The sequence below is a fragment of the Peromyscus californicus genome, unplaced genomic scaffold (genome assembly GCF_007827085.1).
Source record: "Peromyscus californicus insignis strain IS unplaced genomic scaffold, ASM782708v3 Scaffold_8__1_contigs__length_139910024, whole genome shotgun sequence".
Lineage (NCBI taxonomy): Eukaryota > Metazoa > Chordata > Mammalia > Rodentia > Cricetidae > Peromyscus > Peromyscus californicus.
This window is the reverse complement of record NW_026294606.1, coordinates 131,328,111-131,345,184: the sequence shown is the minus strand read 5'-3', so window position 1 is coordinate 131,345,184 and position 17,074 is coordinate 131,328,111. Positions and strand designations below refer to the sequence as shown.

Sequence of the window (17,074 nt, the reverse complement as noted above, 5' to 3'; positions counted from 1 at the left end):
ATTACCAGGGAGAACTTATCAGGCCCATAATAACCACCAGAGGCTGAGGGTTCAAATATTACCTCCCTAGCTGAACAAGGCCATCATTCCTCATTAAGCCCCACACCACCATCGGAATTTAAATGATGGAAGGTGGCATCTTACCAAGTATTTCTCGTTCCAAACTGAAATATTAAAGTGCTTCTCCGCTGAAAGTCAAGTGTCACCTTGCCAACCAGCAGCGGTTAGATCTTGGCTGCCAGACTCTGGCTGGAGCACTGTGGGGAGGCCAGGCCCCAGGCCGGAGCCCAGAAGACAGCGAGCATGTTAATTCTTTAATCAGGTAGCCATCTCTGGGCGGAGTCCTGCAGTCAGAAGTGGCCCAGCCACATTTCCCAGTGCACTAGTAACTAAAGCTGTGTATCAGGAGGGATGAAGCGAGCAAGCTGCCTACTGGGTAAAACACCGTCACCACCCCAGTCCTGGCTACCTTACAGTGGTAACCCAAGTTAACAGCGGAGGGGAGGGGGCTCTGGAAACAAAGACTTACTTTTCTCTGACTTCTGAAAGTTAGCAAAAACAATTTTACAGCAACAGTCAAGCCAAGGCATTAAATAGAGCAGAAAAACCAGCAATAAGACAAGCTCTCAAAATCCTTAATGCCATAGTACAAGTCAGAGAAAATAGGCCTTCTAACTAAAATTATGTTTACCTGAGCTAGAGAAGTGGCTCAACACTTGGAGCATTTACTGCTCCTGCAAAGGTCCCAGGTTCAGTTCCCAGCACCTACGAGGTGGTTCACGGCTATCCATAACTCCAGTAGCACGGGATCTGACGCCTTCTTCTGACCTCCACTGGCACCAGGCATGCATGTGGTGACGGCACAGATATGCATTCAGCAAACATTCATCCATGAAAAATTAAGTAAATCAGTCTAGAGAATTTTTAAAATCAATAAAATTATATTTATCTGCTTATTTCACGTAGTGATCCAATGTTAAGATAAATTCAACTTAATCTAGTGTTATGAGAGATATTTCCCCCCCTTTTCTTCAGAGCAGCAGTCAGGCCTCTTTCCAAACAGAAAACAGAGCTGTCACTGTTATTGTCCATGCGCTGTAGTCTTGAGAAGACTGTCTAAAATGGACTCAAGCTACTTGAGTCAAAGCAAAAGAAAATAAATAACAGGGAAAGGAAACACACTTGATAGTACAGTTAAAGCGAAGTCCAGTATTTCTCTTCCTTTAAAAAAATGATGGTAGATTTTTTAAATTGAAATGAAATGTTTAAACTTTAGTGTATTGTTTTTAATTCAAAAAACAATGTGGTAATTTGGTTCCCACCTCCCTTTTAGGACATTGTTTTTTTAGAACAGACATACCTAGGCCAAGTAGGAACTCAGAGTAAGAAGTTGAGAGAGAGAGAGGAGAGAGAGAGAGGAGAAACAGAGAGAGAGGAGGTAGAGAACAGAATGAGAAAAGCCTCTTAGGAAATGCAGCGTTCTTTCCAGTGTATAAAAATGAAAGATAACTTAGTTTGGAAAAATGACAGACATTTCTGGAAAACACGCCAAGGCAGGGGAAGGCAGACTTAACCAGCAGGAGAATATTGAAGAACTCACGTTAGTTGCCCCTTCCAGCAGCTTCTCCTCTTCAAACCGTACCTCCACGGTGTGCTGTCCCTGGAACAGCACAACCAAGGCAGGCCGCATGGAAACTTTTTGTTCCAGATAATAGTTCAGGACAGGACTTGGCGGCTAAAAGTTGTAATCAGCAAGCTTCAAGAGCTAAAGTAACAGAGATAAGGACCAAATATGCATTACAAGGCCCTGCCTCTCACAAAGCTGCAGGACGGCCAGAAGCCGGTGAGCTTACCACTTGGCTATGAATTTGGAAATGAGAAATTTTCAAATAGGGAGATTTTTTTCTCCCCTTCTAGATGGATAAAAGAATTGTCTAAAATATAAACACACTCTTCCAGCTCAGGAATCCTTGGATTATTTAAGGTGGCCATGTGTAGAGTTCAGAATGGTCCAACAAAAACTTCTAGCTCCTGAAATGACTTTTCCCAACGACTCTACAGGCCTAAACGTTGCCTACAATCCATGAAGTTCCCAAACCACCCCCACCCCAAGTCTGCGGTGGAAGGGTCTACGTATACAACAAATGTGGAAATCCTCCTCACAGCAGACCTCTTTCCCTCAGTAATCCAAAGAATACTGCTGTTATCTGTGCTGTCGTCCAAGAGGGGAAGAGAAAGAGCCTTGCGATTCTAAGTTTTCCCTAATTAGTGGACACACGGACTGAGATAAAAGGAGTCACAGAAACGTGACTTCCCCCCAAGTTCAAATGGCAGAATCCGAGGGAGCTCTAGCTCGGTAGAAATGAGCCACCATGTTAACTGGAGGACGTGAAATGAGAGGACCCCCACATGCCATCAACAGTCGGACGAGGTCTCATGTGATCCAGTGGCGTGAGTTACTCTCGCCCCTCCGCCACCGGCTGGCACTCGCACAGCTGGGCTAAGATGGCTTCCAGAGCCCAAGCTCTGACGCAGAAGCAACGAATCAAAGGCTCTTTATTCTCCTTCCCACCCGAACATGCTCCCTCTCTGGTGTAAACTGAAGCCTTGCCAGAATGAATTATTTAGCTCAAAACAGACACAGAGAAATCTTAAATAACACAGGTCCCTTGGAATTTTAATAAGCCCAGGTGACCATACAGGTTGCTGTTTCTTTCTTCTTGGTTGCAGAAAACACACTGGGTTAGGTGCCCGTGGGAACCTTACTAGGTCATTGCAGAGACAAAACTTCTCCAAGTTCCAGCTGACAGCCAAACTCCAGGCATGAAGCTCGAGCATTCTGAAGAATCTCTTGTCACGTTGACATTCTCTTTCTTTACTGAAAACCATCCTTCCCTTAGGACTCTGCCACGGCTGTCTTCCCGGAACAGCTTGAAACTCTGGTGACAAGTTGTCTGTGGCCACCTTCTCCCTGCTCTGCTCTCTGTCTGAACTGAGGCAACTGTAATCTGTAGCCCTCATCGGGCAAGTCATCACAGATAACTCCATAGCCAATCTCTTATAAGCTATTTAAATGTTCATGCATCTACAACTTGTTTCCACAGATTAGAAACTCCTCACAGAGAGGGAGTGGACACATGCCTCCACCGCATTCCACACAAGGCCCAGGACCAAAGCTCCTGAAATACCTGTTTATTTATTCAACCAGCAGATAAGCTGTGCAACTTCTACCCTGAGCCAGGTACTGCCTGTGGGTACACTGGCACCCGAGTGCTGCGGCCAACTGTCCCTCTGCGTTCTGTACTGTCAGGAACCCTGGGGAGGCCACAGAGAATTCCTACCATGTTCCTGCAACTACCAAAGGGGAGCACTAAGGCCTAGCAAGCAGCCTCCGTCAGGAATGTCTAAGAGGATGCTCCGGCTGCAGCTTTTACTGCCCCCGCCCCGCCCGGATCGGGTGGGAGACCAGAGACACAGCCCAGCACTCAGCCTGAGTTTCCTCCTCCCTCAGCAGGCCTAAGGCACACTGAAATCCTCAGTGCTTTTCATTCGATCCCTATTCTGAGATGCAGTTTTGCTATGGAGTCTCAACTCAGTCCTCCTGCCTCTGCCTCCCAGGTGCTGCACGTCTGAACCACAAGGACCCCTGCTCATAAGGCATTTTAAAAAAGAGACAAGCTAGTCTTTTTAAAAAGCTAGCCTCAAACTATGTAGCTGGGGGTGACCTTGAACTTCTGACCCTCTGCCTGCACGTCCCAAATGCAGGGATTATTGGTGTAGTACACCATGTGGTTTTATGCAATGCTGAGGACTGACCCAGGCTTCAAATGCCATGCATGCTGGGCGCACTCACTCAACGTGCCCCATCCCCAGACCAAAAGGGATTGTAATTTTTTTTTTTTTAAACCAGCAGAATTCTAAACCTGTAGTCCTGACAGCCCAGGCGATTTAGCTGACCTTCTACCCTACCCTAATCTTGTTTACCTTCAAGAACAGGGTGTCTAAAAGCCAGAAGTTCCTCTTCAGGTGGGCTAGCCAAGCTGCAAGCTGTCTGGACCTAAGCTGGCTGAGAAAGAGACCACCAGATGGCTTCTAGCTCTATTATAATCCCATCTGCACGGCAAACAACACACCATCCGATGTCAGTACAGTTTACAGTTGCCATGTTGACCCTGGAAGGAACCATAAAATGAACAAAGAGAAGTGGCCCTGAGTGCCCCATGAACTCTCCACCCATTCCCAGAAGAGACACGAAGATTCTCCACGTCATTAGCCCACCCCCCTTCATTTCTTTCCCAGCCTCGGCCTCTCCCAATACAAGAGATGAAGAGTTGAAGAGTCTCCAGATTCACTTCCCACTTCTGTTCTTGATGGAGCTGAGTGTCTTCTTCACAGTCCCGTGAGTGCCTGCATCTTGGTTTTGGTTCCACAATTTTAAAAGAAAAAGAAGGATCCAGTTTGGGGGTAAAAAGTGTCAGAGAAACTACCACATGACACAGCTTCCAAACAGTAATTCTGAACCCCCAAAAGTTTAGGGTTTAGGGGTCTGGCAATGCTAACTGGGGGCTTTATACAACTTACCATCCTGCCCAGGCACAACAAAAGAATTAACTATCATTAACTAGTGGGAAGGCTTAACGTAACTGGTAGTTAAAGCCCTGTGTTAATAGACAATGGTCCTGACACACTTCAAAAGGTGGAGTGGAGACAGTAGGACTTGAAGTGAACGCTCACTAGCATGAAGATAACAAGGAAAAGCATCCTTGGACAGAGAAGCCACAGTCTTTGATGTGAGGCCAGGAGAGAGGCTTTACTTTGGTACATACACACTCTCCATTATCCTTGAGCCAAGGGGATGCTGCACAGACTCCTCATCCATGTCAGGTGTCAGCTGCCCACCCAGGGAGGGGTGATTTCTGTTTCTAGGCTCGTTTCCAGAACTAGGGGTGAATTCTCAAAGTCCAGACAGAAACTGCCCTTCTAACTGACAGCTGCAGCAGCAAGGCTCAAGCTGGGTGACAGATCACCACCCAAGAACTGGCTGAGGCCTTGCTCCAGGGCTGTCTGCTAACAGGCCACCTTGCTCTGGCTTCCCAGGCAGGTTTTCCAACTGGATAGAACACCTGCTCCTCGCTGACACCTGCCCAGAGCTGACAGCCGGCTGTGTGGAGGAGCTCACTGGGGGTCCAGGCTGGAGGCAGACCACAAGAAAGCTCCCCCTGCAGAGATACAGTGAGTGCCAGCTGGCTTGAGGCAAGCCTGTATTAACTCATTTACATCTATTTCTGTAAAAATTTCAAATCCTAATGAAAATTCCATTAATGCTTTTAAAAAAAAAACTTTTATTGGGTTTGCTCTTTGAAGTTTTCAAAAATGTATAATGTTCACTCTGGATATTACAATCCCCACCAGCCATTTTAAAATAAATCCTCATGAATCTGAACACCTATCAAAATGTATATTTTTTAACTATCAGGAGAGATGTCCAATGGGCTGTCAACACAAACACAAAGATAAAATGTTCGGGGAGATAAACAATCTAACTACTCCGACCTGATCATTTCATTTTACACACATGTACTAAATCACCACACTGTAGCCCCAAATGCTGAGACAGCAGTTAAAAGATTAAAAAAACATTTTTTTTGGAGACATCACCTTGGCAAGCTTCTCATCTACTAGTAAGGACGATCTTCTTAACCTTATTTTTTATTAGGTAGAGGTGTGTGTGTGTGTGTGTGTGTGTGTGTACACGCACGCGCGCTATGGAGCTTGGGTTCAGGTCAGAGGGCAACTTTCAAGAGCCAATTCTCTCCTTGCAAGGATCAAACTCAGGTGATCGGGTGTGCTCTTATCCACTGAGCCATCTACCTGAGCCAAGGCCGAGCTTGAACTTTGGATCTTCCTGCCTCCATCTACCAAGTGCTGGGCTTACAGGCTTGAGGCCGTGTGACAAGTTCAGAAGTGCTGGAGATCACATACAGGACTTCCTGTACAGTAGGCCAGCCCGAGCCACATCCCAGCTCTGCAAATTTAATTTTAATAAAAAAATCTGAGCACTACCTTCGAGCTCACTCATCTCTATAACCCTGGTAACTCAGCTTTCTATAACCCTGGTAACAACTCAGCCATCATTCAGCAAAACTGAATGAACGATGCATGGGATGCTCACTTCCACTGTGAACTGACTGCAGCAAGCTGCCAGAGAATGAAACATGCAAAAATTCTTACCGTTTTGCACAGAAAAGATTGAAAAGAAATGACTAAAAAATTGACTTCCATCGAGTCTCACTTTCTCTCTCTGAGAAGCTCAAGGAAAGCTCCTCTACCAGATGAGCACGGACAGACACAGAAGCTGGAGCTGTAAGGAATTCACCAGGGGCCACAATCTGAGATGGACTTAGAGATGAAACCAACACAACTGTTGTGCACGTGCATTCGGTATGCATGTGTGTTTGTGTTTGGCCCACACATATAATGTACAGGTGCATGTGTGTGAGTATGTGTGCGGGCCCACAGAGGAGATCAGATGTCTTCCTCAGTGGCTCTCTACCTCATTTCTGGAAGGAGGAACTCTCTTCAGTGTGGGAGCTAATCTAGCCATGCAGCTGGCCCCGAGTGTGCTGTGTCTAGTTCCTGGAGCTGGAACGGCTGGCTGCCGCCGCCGTATCCGCCCTGCTTTTCACATGAGTTCTGGGGGCCAGAACTCCAGTTCTCATGTTCATGAGGATGAGGCAAAGTGACCTTAGCAGTCACCGTAATCAGTGTTTGGACTCCCCTACAAATACTGCCAACACTGAGATGAGCTTCAAAGTCCCACGGGCAACATTTCCCAGCAGAACCATGATGCTCAAACTCCCAGAAGTCTCATTTAATAATTACAGTACAAGCCTCCAAGATAAGCTTTTCGTGGTGAATCTGCTCATTAAAGACCATTATCAGGCGGAAAGATGGCCCAGAGGGTAAGGCGCTTGCCCTAAGCCTGGCAGCCTGAATTGGATACTCAGGACCATGGGGGAAGGAGAGAACAGACTCCCACAAGTTGTCCTCTGACCTCCACGCACACACACACACACACACACACACACACACACACACACACACAAATACACACACGCATGCACGCACGCACACGGACAAAAATAAGTAAAGACTAAAATTTAAAAAAACAAGTTTCAGGTGTGGTGACACATCTTTCATCCCAGCACTTGGCAGGCAGAAGCAGACAGATCTCTGTGAGTTTGAGGCCAGCATGAGCTACCTATCAGGTTCCAGGCCAGCCATGGCTACACAGTGAGATCCTGTCTAAAAGAAAACAAAAAGGTGAAAGCTGGCTCCACTGTAGAGCACTTACCACTGCTCTGTGTGAGGCCTCAGGGCCTTGGGGTCCACCCTCGTAAACACACAAAAAATGAAAAATAAAAACCATCATCAATCAGTCTTCTTTCCACAAAAGAGAACAAGAATAGAAAAACGCATACGTACACGCCTCTATCCTCCCTGGTCAAAACTACTTCTGCAGAAACAAAGCCAGACACCGAAGTCAAGGTTTCAATAATCTGAGGGTGTCAAGCCTGGGGACTAAACCACTTGGCAGTCACCTGTCCACTGTCACCCTGGGCCATCCTCACCTACGTCATTTCGGCTGGAGAGATGGCTCACTTGATAATGTGCCTCCCACAGAAGCGCAAGGAACTCAGTTCAACCCCAGCCCCTTGTAAAAGCCAAGAATGATGCTGTACCTTGTAATGCCAACCCTGGAGAGGTGGATACAGGTGGTGTCTGGATCTCACTAACCGGCCAGCCGACCCTCATCGGTAAGTCTCAAGTCCCAGGGAGACACTCTGGGAAAAACCAGGGGGGTGGCTCCTGAGGAATGCCATACCGGAGGTTGATCTCTGGCTACCACATGTAAACATATGCATACCGGCATGCACACACATAACACACGCGCGCGCGCACGCGCGCGCGCGCACACACACACACACACACAAACACACAGAGAAAACACTAGCTTCCCACCAACCAAGAAAACTCGTGGCTTCCCCCACATCATTCTGCTTACTGAAAACATAATTTTGGAACCTGGTTTTCTCCTAAAGGCATCTATGAAAATCCGCCCCACCCAACTTGGACATGAAGATAAAAACCACTTTGCATTCTGGCTGCCTTTCTCCACATATACTTACATTGCTGTTCCCCAAACTTTAACAAATTTAAGAGCAAAGGCTGGGTCTTGTGCTTCAGCACTGGGGACCTGACGGGCACGTCTTGAGTTCTCAGCTAATAGTAACTCACAGAGAGTAGAGTCTGAAACGACTGTATGACCCAATCCAAGTCCCACGTTTAGCGAACTGCTGTCATGTATGGCCATGCCACCCTGCATGAGCCCACTCTTCCCCGACTCAGAAGCTAACAGGGTTTGGTCTAACTGGGGCTCTAATGGGAGAAAAACCACTACGGTCAACAAACGACACATGTAAATTATATTCATAATCATACACATGTATACCCCCCACACTTCCGTTTACTTTTATCTATCAATTTATTATTAGTACTTGCATTAGTAATAAACTTTGTTTTGTTTGCTTTTGAGATCTAGCCCTCGCTACCCTGGAATGTGCTATGTAGATCAGGCTGGCCCTGACGCCTCCCATTTCTGTCTCTCGAGTGCTGGGGATGGGCATATACCACCGTGCCCAGTTTTTATTTTATCTGGCCCTTGTTAAGACTACTTGTTGTTGTTGATTTTCCTCCTTCCCCACCTTTGGCTGGTGCCTAGTACAGAGCTCAGCTAGTGAGCCGTAAACTAACAGGAAAGAATGCACGGGACTTCCGTTATCGTTGTCAGCAAATATGCTGTACCTCAGTTTCCCCAAGTATCCCAAAGCCATCTTTCCTAAGCAGTGCCTTCTCAAGCCCAGAATCTCCCTTCCCACCCCTCCCCTCCACACACAATCACACACACACAGAATTACAATTAATTCTGAAGACGCCACTGCCACTCTCAAATTTTTGGAATCAAGTTGCCATCTCTACCAAGAAATCCAGGAAAACCGTGACAGATGGAGAGACATCTTTGGGGATCCTCTGACAATTTATCAAATCATATCTTTCAATGAAATTGCTGGTCTGTGATACATTCTAGCAGAAAGTAAACTCGCTGGTGAACTCTGTGAAATAAATACTGCCCGTTTCATGCAGGCAAGCAGCGAGTACTCGGATTAGCTCGAGGTGGGGGTACTTGGTGCAGAGTCCCTTCAACCAGAAACAGGTTCCATCAAAACCGGTAGTGAACTCTATTTAAGGGGGTACATTGTACGTTTTGCTTTTTGGAAAACACGCTTACTCGAAAAATATTTCATTTCTTTGCTAGCAGGGGACATCGTAAAATTAGCTGATCTGGAGGAAGACTTAAGATCCCAGACTCCTGAGGAGGACACAGATTTCCGCTGAAGTAGTGTCGGTTCCTTCGAGATACAGTTTTCCTAACAGCGAACACAGTTTAATTCACAATCGGCATCTTGAATCAATTACACAAATACCCTTTGAGCCGTTCTGCTGCCCTGGAAAAGAATCACAACACCCAGAAACCCCTGCAGGCTTCAGCTGTCCCCTCCTGCGGGGCTTGACAGCGCGTCCGAGGCGCCCAAACACCAGCCACTAGGCTCCCCCCAGCGCCCTCCTGTCGCATCATACCGCCAGCGTCCGGGCCAAACTCCAGTGTCCCTCAAAGCAAAACCGCGAAAATGTGAACCCTGCTAAGCAGACGGTAGGGCGCCTAAGAACCCCCCCCCCCCTTGCCCTGTGAGAGTATTTTGAGAAGTTCGCCAGTACGATCCACTTCTCGCGTCCACGGTTCGCTTCCCTCAACCTCCTAGAGGCGCAGAGGGGGCGCGGACCCAAGGGAGAACCAATGATCACTACTACCTCCAAGTTTCTCGGTGCGGGGAGATTTAACTGCTCCATGTGAATCTGGTGCAGAAAATAAAAGGCGGCTCTTTCTCCCCGCCGTCTCACCCCACCCTTGCTAAATGGAATTAACAACGAAAAGTATGCAGCCAGCTTTGAGCCTGGGCCCCTCTCAGGGGCGACGGGGCCTGCAAGGGAGGCGGTCTGCAATATGGAGGGAGAAAGTTTGGCCGCCAAGTGGACGCCAGGGTGCGAGTGGACCGCACCCGGCCCGAGGCCAGCCGGCCGAGAGAGGGATCGAGGAAGGGGAGGGCGGGATCCCTGGAAGAGCTGGGCGAGCAGGCTGCTGCTGCCGCGGCCGGCGGTGCCCTGACCGGTACTTACATAACGCTTCAACTTCTTCTCCGGGGGGGACTTGCGGAGCCATCCCGAGCAGACCACTTCGCCGCCGCTCATGGTGCACGCCGTGAGGGCTCGAGGGCCAGGCACCGGAGGGGTCGGTGGAGACAGTGGACGCGCTCCGGGCACGGCCGCCACACACAGCCCACGGGAACTCGCAGATTCCCTCGACGGGGCGGCCGGGCTCCGCGCGCCCAGTGTCTGCGGTCGAGCCTCTCTTCCGCAGATCCGCGGACCGAAGCGGAACCCGAGCGGGAGCCGCGGGGACCAGAGCTGGCCGGCCTTCTTTCAGTGCACCCTCCTGGCCGCCAGGCGCGCCGTCCCGCCGCCTCGGCAGCGGTCGGGCTCGGCTGGGACTCTGCCGGGACCCGGAGCCGGGAGCTCGATGCCCCGCGCTCCGCCCCTTGGGGACAGGACCTCCCGCGAGCGCTCCCTGCTGCGGACCCCACGCTGCACGCGCACACACAATGCCCGCGCGCGGTGTCCGCTCCACTCCGCCCGCTGGCGCTTTCAGTAAGCGGGGCGCGATCTTTTCCTTCTCCCTGCTCCGAGGAGGGCGCCCGGGAAGGCGTACGGCGTCCCGATGGCAGCGGGCGCAGGGACAGGTCCCGATCCGCCTAGGGAGCGGGAGGACCGGCGGCGAGGCGTGGGGCGTCGCCGGGCGTCGGGGAGGTCGTGGGTCCGCGGCGGGAGGGTGGGTCTGCGCTCCAGTCTCCGACGAGGGCGGGGATCAGCACAGGGACGAGGCGCAGGGCGGCTCTGCTCCGGGGAGGGACCCTCTGTCCCGTCCCCTGCGCTCCTCCCCCACCCGGGGGCGCGCGGCGGGTTCGGGGAGGCGCGGCCCGGGCCGGGCCCTCCTTCTTCTGGCCTTTCCGCCTCCCCTTCCCACGATCGGTCGCCTCTAGCTTCTGCCCAGACTTTCTCTGAAACTCCTCCGGAGCGCTTCCAGCCAAAACAACAAGGGCCGGGAGGCGGGGCCGGCGCTGGGAGGGAGCGAGATGGCAGAGGCACCCTGGGATCTGTAGTCAGCCGGCGCGCTGGGGTCCTCGCCGCCCCGCCGCCCCGGGCCCGCGCGCTGGGGAAGGCGGCGGTCTCCGGGAACGCAGCGCCACCCCGGCACGAGCGCAGGAGCGGCGGGCACGCTCGCCACCCCCGTCTGAGTTTGCCACCTTGACACTATCCGGTGTCAGGAGTTTGTACTCGGTTGTACCCTCGCGATCCGGAGTTTCGGAGGGTCTTCTCGACTTGACAGCCTGAAAAAATAACCCAGCCAGGAAGGTCCTGGTCGCGCGAGGCTGAAGGGCTGCGACCCCAGGACCAGGAGCGCGCCATGCTGTGCACCGGGAGGCGGAGGGGGACCTCCAGGACGCCTAGGGCCTGTGCCAGGAGCCGTTCTGCCCAGGGGTGCGATGGCTTAACCTCAACAAAGCGTTCAGTTGCGTGTATTTCTGAGACACAATAAAGTCTCACACTACCTCCATTCTTGGGTTGTTTCTTCCAGTTGACTTTGTGTTTGCTTAAAACCTGCCCTAGGATGTTGGACAGGAAGCAGAATCGTACTGGATAGCCTCGTTCTATTTACCTTCTTGTGTATTTTACAGTTATTATACCTAGGCCGAGTTTGATACAGTCCTATAATAGAGCTCTTATTTGTGGTTGTATCTGGAACAAAGCCTTGGAACAAATTTTAGAAGGTAATATAATCAGATAAAGTGCTGAAGAGCTGGGTGTGGTGGCGCAGGCATTTAATCGCAACACTCCGGAGGCAGAGGCAGGCCTGCTCTCTGTGAGTTCAAGGCCAGTCTGGTCTACAAAGTGAGTTCTAGGCTAGCCAGGGCTACAAAGAGAGACCCAGTCTCAAAAAAGGGGGAGCTGTGTGAAAATATGAATAGATGAATGAGCATTTCTGAAAAGTATGTGCTTGAGGCTCTCCTAACAAACAGGAGTTCTGAGTTTGGAATGTTGTAGGTTGTAGAGAGAAAACAGTACTGGGAGCCTGCCTGCCTTGGCACACCGGCAATCTCCGCCCTGAGGAAAATAGGTGCCGAGTTAGTAATCAGACAAAAGCCCCGCATATAAAAAGGGACAGCGCCCTCCATTCTCGACAAAGTCCTTTTCAAATGGAAGTGTGGTCTATCTCGTGTTATTTAACTTTGAGAACTTCAAATAGAGCTTTTTCTTTCAAGTAAGTTTCAGTTATTCCATTTCTATATACAAAATCGTTAACTGTGTTTGGCAGCTTACACCTGTAACCCCAGCACTTGGGAGGCGGAGGCAGGAGGATTGCTGTGAGTTCCAGATCAGCCTAGGCTAGAGCGTGAGACTCTATCTCAAAAAAAGAAGACTAATTCAGAGTGTTGCATTAGGGGCTGGAGAGATGGCTCTTGGGTTAAGAACACTGACTGCCCTTCCTGGGGACCTGCGTTTGCTTCCTAGCATCCACATGGTCCCAGGGGATCAGACACCCTCTTCCGGTCTCCATAGGTACCAAGCGTTACAAGGTACACAGACATACGTGTAAGCAAAATAGCTACACACATAAAATAAAAAATAATTCTAAAAAGTATTGCCCTAGATTTATGTTTGAGCCCATGAGACATGCCTCCACATATTATACATTATTATGAAAAAATTTACATTCTTACCTATATACCTCCTTTACATCATCTATTGAATCATATTTTGTGTGTGTGCATTAAAGGATTTGCTAGTGTGAAGGCTTATGCTTCTGTTTTTGAAGTGGCGGGTGGGGGGGGTGTTGGGACAAGGTTTGTTTGTGTAGCCCTGGCTGTCCTGGAACTCCCTCTATAGACCAGGCTGGCCCTGAACTCACAGAGATCCACCTACCTCTGCTTCCTGAGTGCTGGGATTAAAGGCGTGCGCCACCACCACCCGGTTTATGCTTCTAACTTCAGCATTTAGGAGGCTGAGGCAGTGTGAAAATCTGTCTCAAAAAAACAAAATAAATGAATAAATGAGTAAATAATTGGCGTGCTGGGAAATGCTATTACATATAATTAGGTTGGGTTTTATTCACACAGCAAATATTTACAGCATGTCTGATTCTGGAATACAATAGAGTGGAAGGCAGACTTGATCCTGTCCTCATCTATTCTGGAAAGAAAAAATTACAGGTAATTAATCCCCAAATGTCTATAATTTAGTTGATAAATGGTGTGGAAGAAAAAGAAATATTTGGGCATATAATGGAGAATTTACCCTTCAAGAGGAGGGGAATAGTTCGAGAATGACTCCTCTGAGCTAAAGACTTTGCATTGAACGCTCAGGACTGGCAGGAGCGACCTGGCCTGGAGAAGACAAAAGAGACCCTAAGTCTACAGATCCTCAGGCTGCCAGGAGCTTTCAAAGAACTGAACCAATGCAGCCACAAAGTGCGTGAGAGCAGCGTTAACACCGTGAGACTGCAGAGGCGCCAGAGAGCGAGCTGCAGATCCTTGGGGGCGTGGCGGGGGGGGGGGGGTCTGTTTTGTTTTGTCTTGAACTGGTCTGGTGGACCCAGGCTAGCCTCAGCATGGATGACCTTGAATTTGCTACCCTCCTGCTTCCACTTCCTCATTGTTGGGATCACTAGTGAGCACCACTAAGTGCAGAGTTTAGACCTTTTCCTTAAAGTCCATGACTGTCCCATCACCTCGGTCTGCTCTGGGAATTGAGTGCTGCCCTGGTCTCCCACTTTAACGGCACACCTCCTGCCTTGTGTTCACTTCCGCCCTGTACCATCACTCTTGCTTCTCGGTGGCTTTTCCGCTCGGTGGATACTCTGATTTTTCATAGTCCATCTGACTTTCCCTGTATTCATCTCCCTCACTTCTCTGGTCTATGATGCACGGCTTTGAGAGCATGCTCATACCTCACAAGGGTCCAATGCCCCGTTTTCTGCACCCAAGCAACCAAGTTACAGCTCAGATGAGCGACAGCACTTTAGAATGTTCAGTGAGTGGCTTCAGACCACCTCCAGCTCTTAGATCTTCCTATGATGAGATCTAAAGTTTATACAGTACAGAGAGTCTTTTGAAAGAAAAGATGTCGGCTAGGGATATGGCTCAGTTGGCAGAGTGTTTGACTAGTACGCATGAAGCCCTGCTGGGTTTGAGCTCCAGCACCACACAAAACCAGACATAGAGGTGCACATCTGTTATCTAGCACTTGGGAGATAGGTGTAGGAAGATCAGAAGTTCAAGGTCATAGAGGGTTCAAGGCTGGCCTGGAATGCACGAGACTCTGTTTAGAAAGAAAAAGAAAGGAAGAAAGAAAGAAAGAAAGAAAGGAAGGAAGGAAGGAAGGAAGGAAGGAAGGAAGAAAGAAAGAAAGAAAGAAAGAAGGAAAGAAAGGTATTTTAAGATTGTGTTTGTACAACTAGTATAAGTATGTATTTATAATGAGCAAATAAGTCACCAAGCCTTCTTTCTAAGATTTACACGTGACATCTAGACCCCTTTTATGTACAAACTTGCTGCTTACAGCTTGGCATCCCCTGTCAACTAGGACACTCTACCCTTCCCTCCAGGGTGTACAGGGACCAGCCTTGTGCAAAAGCCTCATCAGCTTCATAGATGTCTCCTGGTGCTCCAGTCCATTGAGGCCGCCATAACAAAAAATGCCACACTGGACATTTGCAAGCTTTAGACCTTCACATCTTAGAAACCAGGAAACTATTATTGCAGATCCAGCAAGTGTGGTCTCTAGTGAGGGCTGATTCCTCAGAGAAAATGTCTTCTATGACTTCATGAGATAGCAAAGATGACCAAGCTCCCCAGGTCCCTTTTATAAAGCAATAATCCATGACCCCCTGGAGTCTGAGCCCATGGCCCTGGTGCTTAGCTTTCATCATGTGTATTTTAGAGAGTCACAGACAGGCAAACCTCAGCCTCCTGCAACCCTACTTTGCCTCTTGCTTGATCTGGATGGTTTGTTTGTCTGTTCGCTGCAGTTCTGTCTCTGTCTCTGTCTCTGTCTCTCTCTCTCTCTCTGTTTTTCTCTCTCTCTCTCTCTCTCTCTCTCTCTCTCTCTCTCTCTCTCTCTCTCTCTTTCTTTTTGCCATTGCTAGGGATTGAGCCCAGTGTTTTGTGTGGAATAGGCAAGCACTGTATCACTGAGGTACATTCCAGCTCCCAACTTTTCTCTTTTCTTTTTTTTTAAAAAGTGTGTGTGTGTGTGTGTGTGTGTGTGTGTGTGTGTGTGTGTGTGTTGGTTTAAATGAGAAATGTCCCCATAGTCTTGGGCATTTGAAGACGTGGTCCTCTGTTAGAGGCACTGTTTGAGAAGGTTTAGGAGGTGTGGTCTCACTGCAGGAAGTCCATCACTGGGGGTGGGCTTTGAGCCGTTTCCAGCTTTCTGCTCTCAGCCAGTTTTCCTGCTGCCTCACTTGCTCTTGCTGCCAAACTTCCACTGCACCATCATGAACTTAATCTCTCGGAAGTTACAGAATCAGAACAAACTCTTCCTTCTGTGAGTTTCCAAGGTCTTGGGTGTTTATCACAGCAACAAAAAAGGTTCTGTAGACCAGGCTAGCCTCAGACTCTTAGAGATCTGCCTGCCTCTGCCTCCCTAGTGCTGAGACTAAAGTACACCACACCAAGCAAAAAAGGCATTCTTGAAATAAGATTTATACATAGTGAGAAAACATTCTTTTTAACATGGAAATAAAACATGGCTTGCTTTTGGAATATTTCAAATACTTATTTTTTATAATATTTATAACCAGCCATTAGCCATGGTTATAACTGTACACTGAGCTCAGGCTACACTCTCCTTGTTTTGGATAAGAAATAGTATTCTGTACGGTCAAAAATTCGTATTGGGCCTTGGTTTTTTTTTTTTTAAAACTCAGTGTTATTAAATGGCTGCTTCAGATCAATGCTGTCAAGGTAACCACTGTGCATAGTCAAATGACAGAGAAGTAGAGCAGGTGACAGCTTCTCAAGCTGGACCAAGGGACATTCATATGGGAAAGACATGGGTCATGATCTCATTTTATGAGCCAGACAAAACTCGGTGCAAAAAGCAATGGTAGACTGTAGGTTTGAAAACTGAAGTTGAGGCCAGGGCTACAGAGCTCAATGATAGTATTTACTTAGTGTCGGCAAGACTTCAGTAGGTCATCTGCCTCACAAAGAAGTAAAAATAAGGGCTGCTGAGAGGGCTCAGTGAGTAAAGGTGCCTGCCACCAGGTCTGTGAGCGGAGTTCCAGCCTAGAGATCGTGTGGTGTGAGGAGAGAGCAGACCCCTCCATAGTCCTCCGATTTTCACACACACCAGGGCACTTGTGGGGACACACACAAGTAAGTATAACAAAAAATTAGGTTAAAAATGTGGAAAAATGAAAATAATCTAAAATATTTTTTAAAGTGCTCTCTTAAACTTTGAGAAAGATGAACAGCTACAGAAACACTGACCCCAAAATTTTAAAGTGTTGTGTTAGGCACAAGTAAAATTGAAAACAGCTCTTTGTCACAAAACATCTTTTTAAATTTTTCCTTATTATGTATTTGTTTATTTTTATTTTCTGAGACAGAGTTTCCCATTGTACTCCTGGCAAGTCTGGAACCTACTGTGTAGACCAGTCTGACCTTGAACTCTCAGCAACCGCTCTGCCTCTGCCTCCTGCGTGCCGGGATTATAGGCACACTTGTCTAAGATCCATCTTTAAGAAGGTGCAAAATCAGGGCTGGTGAGAGGGGTCAGAGGTTAAAGATGCATGCTGCCAAGGCTCACAGCCTGAGACGTGCACACACACACACAC

The 17,074-nt window shown here is 48.6% G+C and overlaps 1 protein-coding gene across 4 annotated transcripts in view; it reads right to left on the bottom strand.

Annotated features, from left to right (window-relative positions):
- Nucleotides 1–11,724, bottom strand: part of Gab1 (GRB2 associated binding protein 1) — a 113,359-nt gene extending 101,635 nt beyond the window's left edge. Inside the window, exon 1 of one of the 4 annotated variants that reach the window (XM_052727104.1) lies at nucleotides 10,297–11,724. In XM_052727104.1, coding sequence (XP_052583064.1) covers nucleotides 10,297–10,368 — 72 coding nt within the window. In that variant the 5' untranslated portion in view covers nucleotides 10,369–11,724. Of the gene's footprint in view, nucleotides 1–1,600; nucleotides 2,383–10,296 lie in introns of those variants that run through there. The other 3 variants (XM_052727106.1, XM_052727103.1, XM_052727105.1) reach the window with 3 other exon arrangements.
- Nucleotides 11,725–17,074: the final 5,350 nt, after the last annotated feature.